At 43.3% G+C, this 22,244-nt stretch overlaps 1 protein-coding gene and 2 pseudogenes across 5 annotated transcripts in view; 2 read left to right on the top strand and 1 right to left on the bottom strand.

Annotated features, from left to right (window-relative positions):
• The first annotated feature begins 1,633 nt into the window (after positions 1–1,633).
• On the top strand, positions 1,634–6,876 carry LOC100982256 (shieldin complex subunit 1-like; annotated as a pseudogene).
• KYAT3 (kynurenine aminotransferase 3) overlaps positions 2,980–22,244 on the bottom strand; it is a 77,981-nt gene continuing 58,716 nt past the window's right edge. For 2 of the 5 annotated variants that reach the window (XR_004664694.3, XR_008626368.2), the window contains exons 14-15: positions 18,425–18,571; positions 3,298–3,496 (exon numbers count right to left, since the gene is read on the bottom strand). Coding sequence is in view for 2 of the 5 variants with exons in the window: in XM_003808390.5 (XP_003808438.4) it covers positions 18,509–18,571 (63 nt within the window). In the remaining 3 variants the exon portion in view is untranslated. Of the gene's footprint in view, positions 3,211–3,297; positions 3,497–18,104; positions 18,572–22,244 lie in introns of those variants that run through there. The other 3 variants (XM_003808390.5, XM_014346132.5, XR_004664695.3) reach the window with 2 other exon arrangements.
• On the top strand, positions 8,861–10,818 carry LOC117974618 (uncharacterized; annotated as a pseudogene).

Here is a 22,244-nt window from a genome sequence, read left to right as displayed (position 1 = left end):
TTTATAGGGACATGGTTTTGTCATGTTGCCCAGGCTGGTCTTGAACTCCTGGGCTCAAGTGATTCATCCATCTCTGTCTCCTGAAGAACTAGGATTACGGGCATGAGTCACTATGCCTGGCACTCTACTTTTTTTCTTTAAAGGATATCTATCTCCTTGGTAAATTTCTCATTCATATTCTGAATTGATTTTCAGATTTCTTTGTATAGGTTTTCAGGTTTCTCTTGCATCTCATTGAAGTTCTTTAAAATCAGTATTTTCAATTCCTTATCTGGTATTTCAAGGAATTCTTTTTGATTGAGATCTGCTGGTGGACAATTGTTGTGGTCCTTTGGTGATGACATAGTTCCCTGCTTTTTTATGCTTCCTGTGTCCTTCCATTGATACCTGTACATGTAATGTAGCAGTTGCTTGTTCCATTTTTTTGAAATTATTTTTGCAGGAGATAATTATTTCCTGAAAATATATACATGTTGTTGATTAAGTAAAATGCTTTGGCTTTGATTTTGGGTGCCTGCACTAATGTGATTTTTGTGTGACTTTTTAGGCAGTACACAGGGTCAATGGTATCTGTGATTTCCTCAGTGACATAGGATACAGCTATTAGTTTAGGTTGTAGTGAAGTTTAACTGAGGACTTGGACACCAACTGAACCAGCCTTCAGGACTTAATGGTGGCAGCTATGGGGTAAGCGTGCCTGTTTTTAGGCCCCAGAGCAGCTTATACTGGCTCTTGCTGTTGGTGGGTCCTGATTCTTGGACTTCCAGGTGGCTTGTTTAGCAGCGAGTAGTGGGAGCAGTGGGCCTGGTGTGTAGATGGGTTCTTAGGTGCCTGGTCAGCTGGTTTGATGTGGGTGATGGTGGTTGCAGTGGTGGAACAATCCACTGGGAGCCAATCAGTCCACACTGGTGTTGCAGAAAGCTGCAATGGGTTGAGCAGGCAAGTTCCCAGCCCTTCAGCTGCCTGTAGCAGGGTGGTGGGTATTGTCCTAAATGTGCATAGGAGAGCTCGATCTCTCCTGTCTCTCCCATGGCTCAGTAGCAGCTGCAGCTTCATTACCTTGAACTCACCCCAAGGGTAGAGTACAGCCCAGTGTTAAACTCTCAAAATGGTGCCAGCTGTGGGCTTGTGATCAGAGAAGGTGGGGCCCCTATCAGGTGAGCAGCATTGCAAGAAGCTGTGAGGAGTGCGGTCTGCTTGAGTCTACATCTCACAGCATCCCATAGCAGGGAGGAAGGTATTTTCCTAGGTGTGCATAGAAGAGCCTGGTTTCTCTGGCTCTCCCTGGCCAGGTGACAACTGCTACCATGTCAACTCAAACTCAGCCCAAGAGCAAGGTGTGGCTCTGCAAGAAACTCTCAAAATGGTGCCTTGGGCCTGTGACCAGGAAGGGTGAGGTCCCTTCCAGGCAGGCAATGTAGGCAAAAAGCTACGGGGATTGAGGTCTTGTCTCACAGGAGCCCATTGCAGTGCAGTGGGTATTGTCCTAGATATGTATGGGTGAGCTTGGTTTCCCTGATTCTACTTGTCTGGGTGGTGGCTACAGTCCCATTGGCCTGAACTCAGCCCAAGTGGAGGGCACAACCTGGTGTTAAACTCTGAAAATGGCATCTTGGGCCTGGGACCAGAGAGGATGGGGCACCTCTCAGTTGAGCAGCATAGGCAAGAAGCTGTGGGGAGTGTGGCTTGCTCTTGTCTCAGTCTGAGCAGCCTGCAGCAGGGAGGTAGGGACCCTCGTAGGCGTGTGTGGGAGCACCTAGTCCCTCCATCTCCTTCCCTGGATCAGTGTAGTGGCAGCAGCAGTGTCTGTAGATCCAGTATCTAAGCTCTCAAAATGGCACCTAGCTGAGGCAGCTCTAGGCGTGGATGCCTGTGGGATTCTGTGTGGGTTTCCTTTCTGGAACAATGTCTCCATGCAATTTTTAAGCAGCTTCATATATCAGGCCCAAGGCCCTACTGGGTCAAGAGTTTCTCCCATAGCCAAGATTGTAAAAACCCATTTCGGAGCCCTGGGAATTTCTCTTTTACTGTTTTCCCATGTCCAGGAGCCTCTTTCGATTCTCAGTCAGTCCCCAGCTGGGCAAGCTGCCTCAAAGCCTCTCCTTACTTCTGGTGTTTCCTGTCTCTTCTTTGGTGAATCCTAGCATTCTCTCCTAGATGGTCTGTTTGTAATGCATCTACTTGCTGTTCTGGTTCCTCTCTGTGGAGGAAGTTTATACTGCTTGCAGCTAGTCAGCCATCTTTACCCCTTCTGGATGTTTATACTATTAATGGATAATTAGAGTTTATAAAAAAAAATACTTCAGACGGGATAACTGTTCTCATGGTCAAAAAAAAAAATATTTTCTCTTCTTTTGGTTTTGAGAGACAGGGTGTCACTTTGTCACCCAGGCTGGAGTGCAGTGGCACGATCATGGCTCACTACAGCCTCGACCTCTCTGGGCTCAGGTGATCCTACCACCTCAGTCTCTCAAGTAGCTGGGACTACAGGTGTGCAACACTATGCCTGGCTAACTTTTGTATTTTTGTAGAGACAGGCTTTCGCCATGTTGCCCAGGCTGGTCTGGAACTCCCGGACGCAGGTGATCCATCCGCTTCGGCCTCCCAAAGTGTTGGGATTATAGGCATGAGCCACTGCTCTCAGCCTTTATTTCCTTAACTATGAGATTGTTGTCACAAATGAAAGGCTAAACATAAGAAACAAATGTCGTTGCTAAATATGAAGGAAACTAGCAAGTGTATAATATGATGAAGTTAATATTGATTAGAAAATCCAATTATTTCTATGGTTTATTCTGATATATCCCAAGATAGCTGTTTGTCAGCAGGTGAACTTCCTATTTAATTGGCATTATTGAGTAATTAGATGTATTCCCAGAGCAGCAATAAAATGAAATTCTCATGTGTCAGTAACATGGTTGAGGTTTTTGTTTTGTTGTTTTACTCTTGAGTTTATCCAACTGAGACCAAGTAGACTTGTTTTATCTGGAAATAATTTTTAATTTAATATTTGGTAAGTGTGTGGTTATATAATTATTTTCATCATAAGAATTATGGAAAAAATTTACAAACGACAAAAATTTGTGATAATTTACCTTTTTCTCATACTAAATCCTTCAAGGCCTCACTGTCTTTTTCCTGGGGTCCTGGAGCCTTCTGACTGGCTTCTGTCTGGGCATTGCAGGACTTTTCCTGAGGTCAACATATCTTCTAGAAGAGAAATTTGATCTTTGTACCATGTAATCTATATCAGTAATGCATTCATCTGTAAATAACAGAAAACTGTACTACAGTGGCTTAAACAAATAGGGGTTTATTTGTCTCATCCATTACAAGGTAGGGGTAGGTACAGTGGCTTCAAACTGCTTCCAGAGTTCCAGTCTCTTTTCATCTTTCTGCTCTGCCATCCTTATTATATAGACAGACATTCACCCTCATGCTAGCTGTGGCATGAATGGAAGATGGCTGCTTCACCTCCAGGCCTCGGTTCTACATTCTAGGCAGGAAGAAGGTAGAGGGTGAAAAGGACAAAAAGGATTAAAAAGTCTCAAGAAGACTTTGCCTTTTTCCATAAAGGGAAGCCCTCCTTGAGCACTTTTGACTAGTTGCAAAGGAACTGGAGAAATTAGGTACTTTGGTTTTTTTAGCCTTAATAGTATAAGTAGTCAAAGAAGAAGGTAGATATTATTGGTTTTTCAATAGCCAAACCATAGTTTTTATCATATACTCTCTATTCCATAAAAGATCTTCAAAGGTTCATCATTGCTTACAGTGTGAAGTCTATATGTCTTATTATTGTGTAGTATGATGTTGTAGAATGATTTCTTACCTAACTTCAAGAATTTATAGACAACTTAACTTCATTTTTGCTCATGTACCTGTATTAGTCAGGGTTCTCCAGAGAAATAGAACCACTAGGATGTGTAGATGTATAGAAAAAGGCTTATTTTAAGGAACTGGCTCACCCAATTATGGAGACAAGCAAGTCTAAAATCTGCAGAGTGGGCTGTCAGGCTGGAGACTCAAGAAGAGCCAACATTGTAGTTCAAGTCTGAAGGCCATCTGCTGATAGATTCTCTTTAACTCAGGGGAAGTCAGCCTTTTGTTCTATTTAGACCTTCAACTCACTGGGTGAGGCCTATCTAAATTATGAAGGGCAAGCTGCCTTACTCAAAATCTACTGATTTAAATATTAATCTCATCAAAAAACGTCCCCCCGTAAACATCCAGAATAACATTTTATCACACAGTTACACACTGTGGCCTAGCCAAGTTGACAGAAAAAATTAACCATCACAGCACCTAAATTAAGCATGACTGAGGGCTGGGCATGGTGGCTCATGCCTGTAATCCTAATACTTTGGGAGGCTGAAGTGGGAAGATTGCTTGAACTCAGGAGGTCAAGACTGCAGTGAGCTATAATTGCACCACTGCACCACTGCACTGTAGCCTGAGTGACAGAATGAGGCCCCCTCTCTCTCTAAAAAAAAAAAAAAAAAAAAAAAAGCATGCTTGAACACCAGGAAAGAATGACTGAGAAAGATGAGCCCAAAGGGGTGACAGAGACAATACCATGCAGGGTAGTATAGGCCCTGATGAGGAAAGAGCAGCCTTTATATGAAGAGCAATAGAGATTACTGAAGGGTTTTAAATCACTTCAGACAGGGATTCCCGACCTCCAGGTGGCAGACTTGTACCAGTTGGTGACCTGTTAGGAACTGGGCTGCACAGCAGGAGGTGAGCGGTGGGTGAGCAAGCATTATTGCCTGAGCTCTGCCTCCTTTCAGATCAGTGGTGGCATTAGAGTCTCATGATCCCTATTATGAACTGTGCATGCGAAGGATCTGGGTTACATGCTCCTTATGAGAATCTAACTAATGCCTGATGTTCTGAGGTAGAACAGTTTCATCCCAAAACCATCCCCCTCCATCCATGGAAAAATTGTTTTCCATAAAACCGGTCCCTGGTGCCAAAAAGGCTGGTGACTGCTGACTTAAGATGTTTGCTCACCTATTTCCTCCCATCTTTATTCTGACCCTTCTTCCAACCAATGTAGTTTGTATGGAATTGACCTCAAATTGGCTTAAGACGTTTAGCAAACCTAATCCCATTGGCCACAGTGATTAGTTCAGGGATGGGTCAATAAGACACAGTATGCCATTTGCTGGAGCTTCTGAGAAAGTGTCCTCTTTTGCTGTGTTTGCTAGAGTAACTATGTGATGCTTAGAAACTGCTGCAGCCATGTTGCTATCACTAGAGGGGTAATCTTAAGGTAACACTGACACATGGAGAAGACAGAACGGTGAAATGGAGCTTGGTGAAAGATTATAAACAGATTCCTGTATCAAGCTGTAACTGAAACTCTTCTACTCCTAAATCTCCAGTTGAGACAGAAAATTGCCATTTATTAGACTCAAAACCATATGACTTAGGCTTTCTATGCCTTGCAACATGAATATTGTTAACTAATATATGTCAAGTAATCACATTTTCATTTTAGAAAGCTTATTTTGGTCTGTAGGGATAATGGATTGCCAGGCATAAGGTAGGGAGACAAGTCCCAGGAATATTAAGTCACAGTTTAAAAATTTCCTTGGTTTACAAAGATGGTGCACCTCCATTTCCAAGTTCTGGGCTTTTGCTGTTGCAGGGCGGAGTGTGGCTGCCAGGAAGCCACCCCCCGGCAGCCTGTCAGAGGAGAGCAGTACTTTGGACCTGCCATAAGCCTGTATGTGAAGGATTATGTCCTGCAGAGATGCAGCCAAGAGGCCAACAGCAAGGCTTTTAGTTCTGTGAAATTCCATTCTTTTCCTTGCTTTTCTGATGTGGATCCAGACACCAGGAGCCTAAATACTAAACAAAATGACTCTGGGACCACTGAGAACTTTTGATTTCACCTTTTTGTGTAAGGCCAATCAGAGACCGAAGAAGAGGATAATGGACTTCAGAAATCTCTGGATAAATTCTATGAAATGTTTGGGTATCCAAAGCTAGCCTCTGGGAATCCATTCTCTGCATCTGTCTGCCCGTGCCTGTCTCAGAAAATCCCTCAACTAAGAGTCCAGGAGAGCCAAAAGTATGCCCTCTATAGTTTTCAAATGTCCCAGGTCATCTTTAACTGCGATGGCTGCTCAGTCTTGCAGAGGGACATCCACTTCTACTCACTGGAGGAAGGAAGTACATCTGTAGATGATGAAAAACCAACCCAGAACTTTCAAAAGATATTAATTTTCTCTTATGGCAGAATGCAACAAAAGACCCAAAACTGGTGCCTGGCGGTGAGCAGGGAGTATTGGAGGTATAGGTTGTGACCAGTACTGTTGGCAGCCACCCAGATCCCCTAGGGTCTCTTGCCAGCTCACCGTGTTCAATCTTAACTAAGTGATTTGTGGTTAAAGGCTGGCACCTGTGACCTGGTGTTGGAGCCAGTCAGTCCGTATAGAAAGCAGCAGGGTCTGGGGGTTTTATGTGCCTGTGGCCACTCCACCTCCCACTCCCCTTGGCTGAGGCCATGGACTGACAGGGTTAGGAGTCAAAAGCCCAGCTCCCTTCACAAGGAGGCACACACTCTGAGGCATAATTTATACTCCATAGGTCCCTCCCCTGGCAGTCAGGCCAATGCTGGGACTTACATGAAATCACACTCTTGCTGGGCTTCATCCCTTTCCCCATCCTCCTCCCATTATTTATGGGTGTGTCTGTGAGCCTTTCCTTAATAAACCTCTTATATCTGAAAAAAAAAATTCCTTTGTTCAATATTGCACTATTCACCCACAGACCTCATATTTAAAATCTATTTCCAGGCAACTGCCTTTGGGTCCCCTCCCTTTGTATGAGAGCTCTGTTTTCACTCTATTAAATCTTGCAACTGCACTGTTCTGGTCCGTGTTTGTTACAGCTCAAGCTGAGCTTTTGCTCGCCGTCTACCACTGCTGTTTGCCGCCATCGCAGACTCGCTGCTGACTTCCATCTCTCCAGATCCGGTAGGGTGTCTGCTGTGCTCCTGATCCAGTGAGGCACCCATTGCTGCTCCCGATTGGGCTAAAGGCTTGCCATTGTTCCTGCATGGCTAAGTGCCCGGGTTCATCCTAATCGAGCTGAACACTAGTCACTGGGTTCCATGGTTCTCTTCCATAACCCATGGCTTCTAATAGAGCTATAACACTCACCGCATGGCCCAAGATTCCATTCCTTGGAATCCGTGAGGCCAAGAACCCCAGATCAGAGAACACGAGGCTTGCCACCATCTTGGAAGCAGCCCGCCGCCATCTTGGGAGCTCTGGGAGCAAGGACCCCAGGTAACATTTGGTGACCACGAAGGGACTTCCAAAGCGGTGAGTAATATTAGACCACTTTCACTTGCTATTCTGTCCTATTCTTCCTTAGAATTGGAGGAAAATACTGGGCACCTGTCGTCCGGTTCGTCTGTCTGGAGCCAGCTTCCACTTTCAATTTTCTTGGAGAAACCAAGGGCCGACTAGAGGCAGAAAGCTGTCATCCCGAACTCCTGACATTAGCCAGTTGAGATCATGGCACAGCCAGAAGTCTCTACAGTCGCCCATGCGTGTGCCCCTACCGTTCCTTCTGACCCATACCTCCTGGGTCCCGACCACGACTTTCTTGAAAGTGTAGCCCCAAAATTCTCCTTACCTCTGAATCTGCTTCCTCTGATCCCTGCCTCCTAGGTACTAATGGTTCAGACTTTCATTTCCTCTAGCAAGCTGTATCTCCAAAGGCATCTAAGGAAGCTCTACGCTGCGTCCTGAGGCATCTAGACATAAACCCAGGGAGTCTTATCCCTGGTGTCCCTCCTGATTTAGGTATACAGCTCTCGACATGGGCAGTTATGTGGGACCCGTTCCCCACCATCCTTGCCAGGGCCCCAAGTTTGTAATGGCTAAGAGAAGAGAGAGAGTGACAGAGGAGAGAGAGATGGAAGAGAGAGAGAGAGATGGAAGAGAGAGAGAGAGATGGAGGAGAGAGAGAGAGGTAGAGAGAGAGAGATGGAGGAGAGAGAGAGAGGTAGAGAGAGAGAGATGGAGGAGAGAGAGAGAGGTAGAGAGAGAGAGATGGAGGAGAGAGAGACAGAGGAGAGATGGAGGAGAGAGAGATAAAGAGGGAGTCAAAGAGAAAAAGAAAAAGATAGAAATAGTAAACAAACAAACAAAAACCAGTGTGCCCTATTCCTTTAAAAGCCAGGGTAAATTTAAAACCTATAATTGATAATTGAAGGTCTTCTCCGTGATCCTATAACATTCCAATACCACTTTGTTGTCGGTGTAAATAAGGGCGTAGCTGAAAGCACTGAGGCCACTGACAACCAGTAGCCTTCCTATCAAAAATCCTTAACCCAGGAACCCACGGGTGGCCCAAATGCATTCAATCTGTAGCAGCAACTGCTTTGCTAACAGAAGAAAGTAGAAAATTAGCCTTTAGAGGAAACCTCATTGTGAGCACACCTCACCAGTTCAGAACTATCGTAAGTCAAAAAAGCAAACAGGAAGCTTACTAACTCAAAAATCTTAAAGTATGGGGCTATTCTGTTAGAAAAAGGTAATTTAACACCAACCACTGATAATTCCCTTAACCCAGCAGATTTCCTAACAGGGGATTTAAATCTTAATTACCATACAAAGGTCCGACCAGACCTAGGAGGAACTCCCTTCAGGACAGGACACAGGGTCTCGCTCTGTCACCCAGGCTGGAGTGCAGTGGTACAATTATGGCGCTCACTGCAACTTCAACTTTCCAGGCCCAAGCAATCCACCCACCTCACCCCCACAATTAGTTGAGGGTACAGGTGTGTGCCACCATACCTCGTTAATTTTTCTTTACTTTTTGTATAGACAGGATCTCACTGTGTTGCCCAGGCTGGTCGCAAACTCCTGGGCTCAAGCGATCCTCCTGTCTTGGCCTCCCAAAGTGCTAGGATTACAGATGTGAGCCACCACACCTGGCCCTGACCGATAGATGGTTCCTCCCAGGTGACTGAGGAAAAAACCACAACGGGTATTCAGTAATTGATAGGGAGACTCTTGTGGAAGCAGAGTTAGAAAAATTGCCTAATAATTGGTCTCCTCAAACGTGGGAGCTGTTTGCACTTAGCCAAGCCTTAAAGTACTTACAGAATCAAAAAAGACTATTTCAATCCTGACTCAAAAGGTTACCCACACCCTCTCTGAAACAAATTTGCATAAGAACGGTTGTTTATGGGAATGAATCTTGATGGGGCAGCTGGGTTGTTATGAAATACTCAGGAACCCAGCCCAGCTCTAGGACTCACCCCTGAGCACAAATGCAATGTTGGGCACGCTGGTAAAGGACCACTAGAATCCAGCAGCCCGGACCTGTTTCTTTGTGGTCAAGAAAGACAGAAAAAGGGGTGCAGGACTGCTACATCGGTAAGCGTAACTAATCTGATAAGCAGAGGTCCATGGGTGGTTACGCACCCTGGAAAGGAATAAACATTAGGACCATAGAGGACGCTCTAGGACTAATGCTCATCAGAAAATGACTAGGGGTGCTGGCATCCCTATGTTCTTTTTTCAGATGGGAAACATTCCCCCTAAGGCAAAAACACCCCTAAGATGTATTCTGGAGAATTGGGACCAATTTGACCCTCAGATGCTAAGAAAGAAACTACTTATATTCTTCTGCAGTACTGCCTGGCCACAATATCCTCTTCAATGGGGAGAAACCTGGCCTCCTAACGGAAGTATAAATTATAACCGCATCTTACAGCTAGACCTCTTTTGTAGAAAAGAAGGCAAATGGAGTGAAGTGCCATATGTGCAAACTTTCTTTTCATTAAGAGACAACTGGCAATTATGTAAAAAGTGTGATTTATGCCCTACAGGAAGCCCTCAGAGTCTACCTCCCTACCCCAGTGTCCCCCTGACTCCTTCCACAACTAATAAGGACCCCCCTTCAACCCAAACGGTCCAAGAGGAGATAGACAGAGGGGTAAACAATGAACCAAAGAGTACCAGTATTCCCCGATTATGCCCCCTCCAAGCAGTAGAAGGAGGAGAATTTGGCCCAGCCAGAGTGCATGTACCTTTTGCTCTCTCAGACTTAAAGCAAATTAAAATAGACCTAGGTAAATTCTCAGATAACCCTGATGGCTATATTGATGTTTTAGAAGGGTTAGGACAATCCTTTGATCCGACATGGAGAGATATGTTACTGCTAAATCAGACACTAACCCCAAATGAGAGAAGTGCCGCCATAACTGCAGCCCGAGAGTTTGGTGATCTCTGGTATCTCAGTCAGCTCAATGATAGGATGACAACAGAGGAAAGAGAATGATTCCCCACAGGCCAGCAGGCAGTTCCCACTGTAGACCTTCATCGGGACACAGAATCAGAACATGGAGACTGGTGCCGCAGACATTTGCTAACTTGCGCGCTAGAAGGACTAAGGAAAACTAGGAAGAAGCCTATGAATTATTCAATGATGTCCACTATAACACAGGGAAAGGAAGAAAATCCTTCTGCCTTTCTGGAGAGACTAAGGGAGACATTGAGGAAGCATACCTCCCTGTCACCTGACTCTATTGAAGGTCAACTAATCTTAAAGGATAAATTTTTCACTCAGTCAGCTGCAGACATTAGAAAAAAACTTCAAAAGTCCTCCTTAGGCCTGGAGCAAAACTTAGAAACCCTATTGAACTTGGCAACGTTGGTTTTTTATAATAGAGATCAGGAGGAACGGGACAAACGGGATAAAAAAAAAGGGCCACCGCTTTAGTCATGGCCCTCAGGCAAGCGGACTTTGGAGGCTCTGGAAAAGAGAAAAGCTGGGCAAATCGAATGCTAATAGGGCTTGCTTCCAGTGTGGTCTACAAGGACACTTTAAAAAAGATTGTCCAAGTAGAAGTAAGCCACCCCCTCATCCATGCCCCTTACGTCAAGGGAATCACTGGAAGGCCCACTGCCCCAGGGGACGAAGGTCCTCTGAGTCAGAAGCCACTAACCAGATGATCCAGCAGCAGGACTGAGGGTGCCCGGGGCAAGCGCCAGCCCATGCCATCACCCTCACAGAGCCCCGGTATGCTTGACCATTGAGGGCCAGGAGGTTAACTGCCTCCTGGACAGTGGCGTGGCCTTCTCAGTCTTACTCTCCTGTCCCGGACAACTGTCCTCCAGATCTGTCACTATCCGAGGGGTCCTAGGACAGCCAGTCACTAGATACTTCTCTCAGCCACTAAGTTGTGACTGGGGAGCTTTACTGTTTTCACATGCTTTTCTAATTATGCCTGAAAGCCCCACTCCCTTGCTAGGGGCCATTATACACCTGAACATAGGAGAAGGAACACTCGTTTGTTGTCCCCTGCTTGAGGAAGGAATTAATCCTGAAGTCTGGGCAAGAGAAGGACAATATGGACGAGCAAAGAATGCCCGTCCTGCTCAAGTTAAACTAAAGGAGTCCGCCTCCTTTCCCTACCAAAGGCAGTACCCCCTTAGACCCGAGGCCCAACAAGGACTCCAAAAGACTGTTAAAGACCTAAAAGCCCAAGGCCTAGTAAAACCATGCAATAGCCCCTGCAATGCTCCAATTTTAGGAGTACAGAAACCCAACGGACACTGGAGGTTAGTGCAAGATCTCAGGATTATCAATGAGGCCGTTGTCCCTCTATACCCAGCTGTACCTAACCCTTATACTCTGCTTTCCCAAATGCCAGAGGAAGCAGAGTAGTTTACAGTCCTGGACCTTAAGGGTGCCTTTTGTGCATCCCTGTACATCCTGACTCTCAATTCTTGTTTTCCTTTGAAGATCCTTCGAACCCAACGTCTCAACTCACCTGGACTGTTTTACCCCAAGGGTTCAGGGATAGCCCCCATCTATTTGGCCAGGCATTAGCCCAAGACTTGAGCCAGTTCTCATACCTGGACCCTCTTGTCCTTTGGTACGTGGTGATTTAATTTTAGCCACTCGTTCAGAAACCTTGTGCCACTAAGCCACCCAAGCACTCTTAAATTTCCTCGCCATCTGTGGCTACAAGGTTTCCAAACCAAAGGCTCAGCTCTGCTCACAGCAGGTTAAATACTTAGGGTTAAAATTATCCAAAGGCACCAGGGCCCTCAGTGAGAAACGTATCCAGCCTATACTGGCTTATCCTCATCCCAAAACACTAAAGCAACTAAGAGGATTCCTTGGCATAACAGGCTTCTGCCAAATGTGGTTTCCCAGGTACGGCGAAATAGCCAGGCCTTTATATACACTAATTAAGAAAACTCAGAAAGCCAATACCCGTTTAGTAAGATGGACACTTGAAGCAGAAGCAGCTTTCCAGGCCCTAAAGAAGGCCCTAACCCAAGCCCCAGTGTTGAGCTTGCCAACAAGGCAAGACTTTTCTTTATATGTCACAGAAAAAACCGGAATAGCTCTAGGAGTCCTTACACAGGTCCGAGGGATCAGCTTGTAATCTGTGGCGTACCTGAGTAAGGAAATTGATGTAGTGGCAAAGGGTTGGCCTCATTGTTTACTGGTAGTGGCAGCAGTAACAGTCTTAGTATCTGAAGCAGTTAAAATGATACAGGAAGAGATCTTACGGTGTGGACATCTCATGATGTGAATGGCATACTCACTGCTAAAGGAGACTTGTGGCTGTCAGACAACCGTTTACTTAAATATCAGGCTCTATTACTTGAAGGGCCAGTGCTGCGACTGTGCACTTGTGCAACTCTTAATCCAGTCACATTTCTTCCAGACAATGAAGAAAAAAATAGAACTTAACTGTCAGCAAGTAATTGCTCAAACCTGCGCCGCTCGAGGGGACCTTCTAGAGATTCCCTTGACTGATCCCCACCTCAACTTGTATACTGATGGAAGTCCCTTTGTAGAAAAAGGACTTCGAAAAGCAGGGTATGCAGTGGTCAGTGGTAATGGAATACTTGAAAGTAATTCCCTCACTCCAGGAACTAGCGCTCAGCTGGCAGAACTAATAGCCCTCACTTGGGCACTAAAATTAAGGGAAGAAAAAAGGTAAATATATATACAGACTCTAAGTATGCTTACCTAGTCTTCCATGCCCATGCAGCAATATAGAGAGAAAGGGAATTCCTAACTTCCGAGGGAACACCTATCAAACATCAGGAAGCCATTAGGAGATTATTATTGGCTGTAAAGAAACCTAAAGAGGTGGCAGTCTTACACTGCCAAGGTCATCAGAAAGGAAAGGAAAGGGAAATAGAAGGGAATCGCCAAGCAGATATTGAAGCCAAAAGAGCCGCAAGGCAGGACCCTCCATTAGAAATGCTTATAGAAGGACCCCTAGTATGGGGTAATCCCCTCCAGGAAACCAAGCCCCAGTACTCAGAAGAAGAAATAGAATGGGGAACCTCACGAGGACATAGTTTCCTCCCCTCAGGATGGCTAGCCACCAAGAAGGAAAAATACTTTTGCCTGCAGCTAACCAATGGAAATTACTTAAAACCCTTCACCAAACCTTTCACTTAGGCATTGATAGCACCCATCAGATGGCCAAATCATTATTTACTGGACCAGGCCTTTTCAAGACTATCAAGCAGATAGTCAGGGCCTGTGAAGTGTGGCAAAGAAATAATCTCCTGCACTGCAGGCCATATATTTCAATCCCTCTATCTTTAACCTCCTTGTTAAGTTTGTCTCTTCCAGAATCGAAGCTGTAAAACTACAAATCATTCTTCAAATGGAGCCCCAGATGCAATCCATGACAAAGATCTACTGCGGACCCCTGGACCGGCCTGCTAGCCCATGCTCCAATGTTAATGACACTGAAGGCACCCCTCCTGAGGAAATCTCAACTGTACAACCCCTACTATGCCCCAGTTCAGCAGGAAGCAGTTAGAGTGGTTGTTGGCCAACCTCCCCAACAGCACTTGGGTTTTCCTGTTGAGAGGGGGGACTGAGAGACAGGACTAGCTGAATTTCCTAGGCCAACTAAGAATCCCTAAGGCTAGCTGGGAAGGTGACCACGTCCACCTTTAAACACGGGGCTTGCAACTTAGCTCACACCCGACCAATCAGAGAGCTCAGTAAAATGCTAATTAGGCAAAAACAGGACGTAAAGAAATAGCCAATCATCTATCACCTGAGAGCACAATGGGAAGGACAATGATCGGGATGTAAACCCAAGCATTCGAGCCAGCAACAGCTACCCTCTTTGGGTCCCCTCCCTTTGTATGGGAGCTCTGTCTTCACTCCTGCAACTGCAAAAAAAAAAAAAAAAAAAAAAAAAAAAAAAAAAAAAAAAATCCATTTCCTCCCTCTCCCCAACTCAGGTCTCCTCGTCACAGCTCAATGGAAAAGATAATGATTCTGTCTCTTGAATCACCCAGACATGGAGTTTCCCATGGTAATCTTAGGGCTGTTGGACCAAACTGTGGAAACCCTCACTCCAGGGTGCACGCAGAAATTCTAGAAGCCCTGAGGTTGAGGCTGACATGCAAAGCTTCAATGATCACAGCACTTGATTCTAGTATTACAGAATACTGTCTACTGAGAGCTCTAGCTCATTCTTTGAAGGCACTGTGAAGAAACCCTATGACAACAGTGTTGATGAAATTCATTCATGTTATTGTGTGTAGCTGTACTTTGTTAATTTTCACTGCCATATGATATTCCACTGTATGAATATTGCCCCCTAAATTATTAGACTATTGATTGATTAGACTATTGATAGATAGACTATTAGACTATTGATACTACTGTATGAATATGCCCCCTAAATTATTAGACTATTGATTGATAGACTATTGATAGATTAGACTATTGATAGATAGATATAAACAAATGGGTTGTTTCCCATTTGGAGTAATTATATACAATGCCGCAACAGACATTATTACTATTATTATTTTAAGACAGGGTCTTGCTTTGTTGCCCAGGCTGGAGTGTAGTGGTGTGATCACAGCTCACTGCAGCCTCAACCTCCTGGGTTCAAGCAATCCTCCCCCTCAGTCTCCCAAGTAGCTGGGACTATGGGAGCACACCAACATGCCTGGATAATTTTTAAATTCTTTTTTGTGGAGATAAGGTCTCACTATGTTGCCCAGGCTGGTCTTGAACTCCTAGCCTCAAGTGATCCTCTTGTCTCAGCATCCCAAAGTGCTGGGATTACAGGTGTGAGCCACGGCACCAAGCTGGCATTATTTTACATATTTAAAAAAATGGAACAACACCCTGATTCTCTGGATTAAGCTATCATCCTTATAATAAGTCCTTGAGGTCCTATGTTACTTCTCTGATGTAATACCTACTACTCTCCCCCTTGGTTATTCCATCCAATCACACCAGACTTTGAGTTACTCATCAAATATGCCAGGCACCCTCCTGTCTTTGAAGTACTGCACTGTCTATTCCTTCTGCTGGGAATGTTCTCCCCAAGATCTGCACAAGGCTGTCTCCCTTCCCTCCTTTAAATCTGCTTCCATGTCCCCTCCATAAGACCTTTTCTGACCACACTACTGTAATTTCAATTTGCTTCTGTAACAGTCATCCCCCTTTATTCTGCTCTAGTTCTTTTCTTCACACAATTAGGTATAAATTTACATACAATATATTTTATTATGTTTATGACTTAATCTCCTCCCTGGCTAGATGAAAAGCCTAGAGGACAGGAATCTTTAATTTTTGTTCACTGATGTAGTAAGTGCCTACAAGAGTGCCTGGCACATAGTAGAAGTTCAAGTGATACTTATGGAAGGAAGGAGGAGAAGAAGGAAAAAGGGAAAAGAGAGGAGGGAGGGAAAAAGTAGGGGAAGGAGGGAGGCAGACAGGAAAGAAGTAAAGAAGATAGGAACAAAGGAAAGAAGGAAGGGAGGGAGGAGGAGGAGAGAGAGGAAAGATAGAAAGAATTTTGCCCTGAATAGGAAGACATAGCAGGTTAGTAGATAGACTCAGTCAGTGAAAGAATTTTCTAAGATGGGAGAGATTTGAACATATCCCACTTCTGAAGAAGGGAACCAGTAGAGATTGAAGGTCCAAGAGCATAGACTGAGCCAATTCTGAGAGTGTGTGAGGAAATAAGATCCAGAGCACAGGCAGTGGAAGTAGCATTAGACAAGCCCAGGGCTGCAAAAAGCTGCTTTAAATCCTGGTGAAAATTTTGTCAACTTCCCAGCAAGCGTGGACAGGCTAAACATTTGCCATGGGATTTCTGTTGCTACAGAATTGTTGGCTCTTGGGGTCCTGAGCTTCCTTCTAGATGGCTGGGCCTGGTAATTTTTAACCAAGTCCTCCTTACTCTACTGCCACCCCTAACCTGTCGGCCTTGGACAAGTCAAAGGATGAATGACCATTATAACTGGAGGGAAGGAAGGATGGAGGATGATGCAGACAAGTCACAGGCTTATTGGTACGATCCTAGTTGGAAGCGCTGGTTTGGTAGCTTGTTTTTTCATTATATTTTTCACAGAAGTGGGGTTGAAGTTATTTGCTATGATTTAATCATGCTACTGTGGTAGGCTTTGAGGTGAGAATGGAGGTAGCATATTTTTGTTATTAAAAATAGGAGAATCAGCTGGGTGCGGTGGCTCATGCCTATAATTCCAGCACTTTGGGAGGCTGAGGCGGGCGGATCACTTGAGGCCAGGAGTTTGAGACCAGGCTGGCCAACATGGTGAAACCTGTCTCTACTAAAAATACAAAAATTAGCTAGGTGTGGTGGCACACACTTGTAATCCTAGCTACTTGGATGGCTGAGGCATGAGAATTGCTTGAACCTGGGGGGCAGAGGTTGCGGTGAGCTGAGATTACGGCACTGCCTCCCAGCCTTGGCGATAGAGTGAGACTCCATCTCAAAACAAAACATAAATATAGGAGAATGGTAGGAATTGCTGCTGTGGTAAAAGGTAGGGGAACATAGAATTATGTCTAGTTCGTGTCAGTGACGTGAATTCATGGTTGCTAGAACCTGCCCAACTGTGCAATGTACAGCCCAGGTACAGGCATGGAGCTCCAACCCCAGGGTTGAGTTCTTTCTTTTTGATCAGCTGAGATAGAACAATGGTGCAAATAATTCAAGGCAGCAAAAGCAACTTGTCTGAAGTGATAGACAATGAAGTCAAGGCTAGATGAGAAAGGGAGTGAAGATTTAAGGGAGCTGATAGAAATAAAATGGAGGATTCTACAAACTACAACAGTAATGATCAAACTTTCATGTGTGTAAGTATCACCTGGAGGGCTACATCCTGAAATTATTATTCACCAGGTCTGGGGTGATGACCAGAATCTCTATCTTCAACAAGGATCCTAGTAGATTCTAATGAAAGAAGGTCATAGACCATTTTTTTTGTGAAATAGTGGATTTGAAATTGTAGTAAGTTTAAAGAAGTGATTTTTTTTTTTTTTTTTTTTTTTTGAGATGGAGTTTCACTCTGTTGCCCAGGCTGGAGTGCAGTGGCACAATCTTGGCTCACTGTAGCCTCTATCTCCCAGGTTCGAGCAATTCTCCTGCCTCAGCCTCCCAAGTAGCTGGGATTACAGGAATATGCCACCACGCCCGGCCAATTTTTTTTTTTGTATTTTTAGTAGACATGGGGCTTCACCATGTTGGCCAGCCTGGTCTCAAACTCCTGAATTCAAGTGATCCACCCGCCTCGGCCTCCCAAAGTGCTGGGATTACAGGCATGAGCCACTGCACCTGGCTAAGAAGTGATATTTTGAAAAGAGCTGAGGAGAAGGAGATGGAGGAGAGAGAGAGACAGAGAGAGAGAGAGAGAAAAAAAAGGGAGAGCATGTGCACAAGACAGCAACAATGAGCTGGAAGAATAGGTCATTATAGTGGGAGATGATGAATTTGTGATCTCAAAAGGTGAAGCCAACTTGAATCATAAAAGCCTCAGGGAGCGACCAAGGCAGCGGTGGCTGAAGTGCAGTGGAGGCGAACATCACCAGAGGTGAGGATGTCAAAGTATGGAAAGCCTGGCTAATCCATGTGGACCTGAAGCCACTGCAAATAACAGCAGTACTTGGGGTATGAAGCAAAACTGTGAACAGAGTTCAGGGCCATTGGTAAATGAAGGGGAGGAACTACAGGTGGGTACACAAAACAAATAGATGTGGTGGAGGGGTGGAACTGGTTAGGAGTTTTTACACAATGGTGGAAACATGAAACCGGCTAAAGTCAGATGAGTGTTTATTGTTTGCCAGGCTTTTTGCATACATTAGTCCATTTAATTCTCAGAAACGACCTTCATATGAAACAGGTACTGATTTTATTCCTATTTTATAATGAGAGAACCGAGTTACTGAGAGGTTAAACATTTCACAGTTCTTATCCACTATGTTATGCTGCCTCTTATAAAATGATTGTGGAAGGTGTGTTAATACATTTCAACTGGAAAAAAAAGGTCAGATCCCCCGAAAATGTTGTTAGGAGTTGGGTTAACTGCTTTGGAAAAACAATGGAAATATTTAAATTCCAGTTGTACTGAAATACCTTTTAACATCCAGCAGGTGGCAGCACTAAGTAACAATTCCATACTAGGTCATCTAACAGAAACATTAATCCATTCTGCACAAATCAAGACTTCTGTACACTCCATGCCTTGATGATTTCTTCAGCAGCATCCAGTGTGCTGTCTTTCTGTAAATTAATGAAATAATCATCATTATTACAGATAGACATAAATTCAAGATGAAGCAAAGATTTAAATACACAACATAATGAAGATTTAAGTGAATATCTGATCTCAAGTGAAGAAAAATTTTCAAAGTGAAAAAGCAAAAGCAGAACCCAAAACAGGAAAACAGTTAACCAAATGAATTATAATTACAGAAACAGGTCAAAGGGTACAGAAGAGTTTACACTGAAAAATAATAGCTGTCTGCTCCACCCCTTCTCCACCCCTTCCTATGACTCCCTCTACCTTCAAGATAACCTTTTATGGCAATTTCTGGGTTTAGTTCTAATGGCTACCACCAAAATCTAATAATGTGCTTATGCTTCTATTTCCTTATTTGTGAACTTCACATATTATCTACTATATCTATACTTTGCTCTGAACAAAAAAAAATTAGTTCATTCACACTACTCTGCCCCTTGCTTTCAAGGTTTCATAGTTGTAATTATTGAAAAATAGTTTATTTTGAATAGGTGATTCATACATATAGCATAAAATTAAACAGAGGTGTAAGCAGAGAAAATCCAGCCTTCTGTTGTTCATCTTCTGTTTCTCTACTTCTTTTTCTTTGTCTTCTCTCTCCACCAGAATGATTCAGTCTGAAAGCCAATAGGTGAGGCTGAGCAAAGCGGCTGTCCATGTATAGGGCTGGGAGAGCCTTGGCAACCCTAGTGCAGGACACTGCAGCCAGAGTGGAGTGAGCAGGGTGGTCAGCATGGGTGTCATGAGGTGATAGTGCTGGCTGGAACAGGATGTCAGAGTCTGAGTGGGTAAGTGAGGCACCTGTATGGTAGGGTGGCCTCATGCAGGGTCCTGGAGCCTGGATGAGATGAGGCAGCCATCTGGCATGGTGTCAGTGCCCAAGAGGGGCAAGGAGGGCTTCTGTGTAGTAGGTGACAGTGATGGCCTGGTATGGGGTATTGGAGACCTAGATGGGGGCACCTCTCCAGGAGGATGACAGGACAGGTCGGCATGGGTGATAAAACCCAGGTGGGGTGAAGATGTAGTGTAGCAGCCTGGCACAAAATGTCAAAGCCTGAACGGGGAAAAGGGTATCCTCTCAGGGACTGGGAAGGTGAGGGGTGCACAGTGGCTTTGACAGGAGATTGATCCCATACAGAAGTATTGATTAAATTAGTAGTTACATGACTAGTGGCCAAATCTGGGAAAATCTAAGTATCAAAATAAGTAATAATAATAATAAATTATAGCCCACTGTACTACAAAATAAAAATCCAGAAGTCCACATTGATACATATGAATGTTAATAAATAAATTGCTTAATGAGATATGGAATATTTTCATAGTACCTTACTACAAAATATTTACTATTTAACAAGAAAATATTTACTATTTAACAAGAAAAAGTATAACTTTATAGTAGAAAAGACTGGCAAACACCACCTTAATCAGGTGGTTAAAGTTAACATCACTGGTAATAGGAATAATTGAAATCATGTGCCACCTGATACAATGAAAAGGATAGAGTATCATCACTTCTGTGGTTTCCTGCCGAAGTGCATAGCCTGAATCTAAGTATGAGGAAACATCAAACTTAAATTGAGGTACTTTCTTAAAAATAATTCATTGATAATTTTCAAAAGTATCAAGATCATGAAAGTCAAAGAAAACTGAGAAACCATTCTAGCTTGAAGGAGACATGACAACTAAATGCAATGCATGATTCTAGCCTGAATTAATTAATTATTATAAAAAGGACATTATTGGGACAATGAATGACATTTAAATCGGATCTGAGGATTAGATGGAGTATCAAGGTTAACTTCATGATTTTGAGGGTTATATTGTGGTTTGGGAGGAGAATGTCTTGTTTATGAAGAATACACAAGTAAGTATATGGGGGTGATCGGAGCATCCTCAGTAATTAAGTTGACAACTTACTCTGAAATAGTTTAGAAAAAAGTTCTTGAAACTTTTAGGTTGAGAGCATTTAAAAATATTTGTTTTAAAGTAAGTCAGCTTCCCACCTATCTTCCTCAGCCACTCAGTTTTTCTCTCCAGAGGCAACACTGGGATTTCATTATATATTTTTCCAGAGATTTTCATCTATCTTTCTTTTTAAAATTGTGTATTTTTTATTGTTCTTGTTTATTTATTTTTAACTTTTATTTTAGGTTTGGGGGTACATGTGAAGATTTGTTACATAGGTAGACTCATGTCACAGGGGTTTGTTGTACAGATCATTTCATCACCCAGGTATTAAGCACAGCACCCAATAGTTATCTTTTCTGCTCCTCTCCCTTCTCCCACCCTCCACCCTCAAGGAGGCCCCAGTGTCTGTTGTTCCCTTCTTTGTGTTCATGAGTTCTCATTATTTTTGGCTCCACTTATAAGAGAGAACATGTGATATTTGGTTTTCTGTTCCTGTGTTAGTTTGCCAAGGATAATAGGCTCCAGCTCCACCCATGTTCCTGCAGAAGACATGACTTCATTCTTTTTTATGGCTGCATAGTAGTCCATGGTGTATATGTACCACATTTTCTTTATCCAATGACAGCATTGATGGGCATTTAGGTTGATCTGAATGTAGCATCATTTATTCAAGCAGCCCCCACTGGTGAATAATTTTGTTGTTTACAATATTTTGCTATTACAAATGATGCCTCAGTGAAAATCCTTGAATATAAGTCATTCGAAATGTGCAAATAAATCCACAAGAAAACACTTGTAGAGGTAGAATTGTTGGATCAAAGGGTATGGGAAATCACATCTGAATAGAAATTTTCAAACTAACCACCATAGAGATTTTACAAATTATACTCCCACTCTCAATTTGTGAGAGTGTTTTATGAAACTTTTAGTTGTTTTGGTTGTTTCCAATCTAAGAGATAAAATTTCTTTGCAGTTCTATTTTTCATTTCCCTTACTATGAAATAAGTTTGACAACTTTTATAAGTTTAACAACTACTAAGGATCTTACCCATAATATTATAAAGTGCTATTTTTGCCTTAAATTTATTTACTTTTATCACTTTTATTTTGCTCTGAATTCAAACTGCTTTCTTTCAATTTCTATTTTCTTGGTATGTTTTTGTCATTCTTTTATTTTTAGCCTTTCTAAGAGGTGGAGTTAGGTGTGTCCACTTTCCCTAGAAACTTCCAGCTACTTCCACACTATCTGCCAATATTGACTGCTGATGTAAGAAGAGTCTGGGTCCATACTGATCCTCCTCTTCTGGCCCCTCTGGAGGCCTTGATATTACTGTCTAGGTGACCAAAGGAATTGTCTTTGAAGCCCAATATATCAAGTGAGGTATATCTCAGTGTTAATAATTGTGTGACAATTATTATTATATCCAGGTTCCATTTGTTCTGCTCTTATTTTTTTCTGGCAACTCTACATATTTTATTTTTCCTCTGCATCAATAATTTTTCTGCCTAATATTTTAAAAATTATTTGTTCCTTTCCACTTCCTTTTGCTCACTTATCTCCATCCTTAATGTCCTTACAGAAGTATTTAGTGTTCTTTGTGGTGTTTCTATTAATAATGTCACCATAATTTCCAATAGCTTTATTTTTTCTTTTCAATTTCCTACCTGAACTCTGATAGCTCCCATTTGATCTTCTTATAATATCTTACTCTATCTTCCCTGAATTCGTAAAATCTCTGCTTT

Source organism: Pan paniscus, chromosome 1 (assembly GCF_029289425.2).
Source record: "Pan paniscus chromosome 1, NHGRI_mPanPan1-v2.0_pri, whole genome shotgun sequence".
Lineage (NCBI taxonomy): Eukaryota > Metazoa > Chordata > Mammalia > Primates > Hominidae > Pan > Pan paniscus.
The sequence above is the reverse complement of the archived record's forward strand: the minus strand, read 5'-3'. Positions and strand labels throughout refer to the sequence as shown.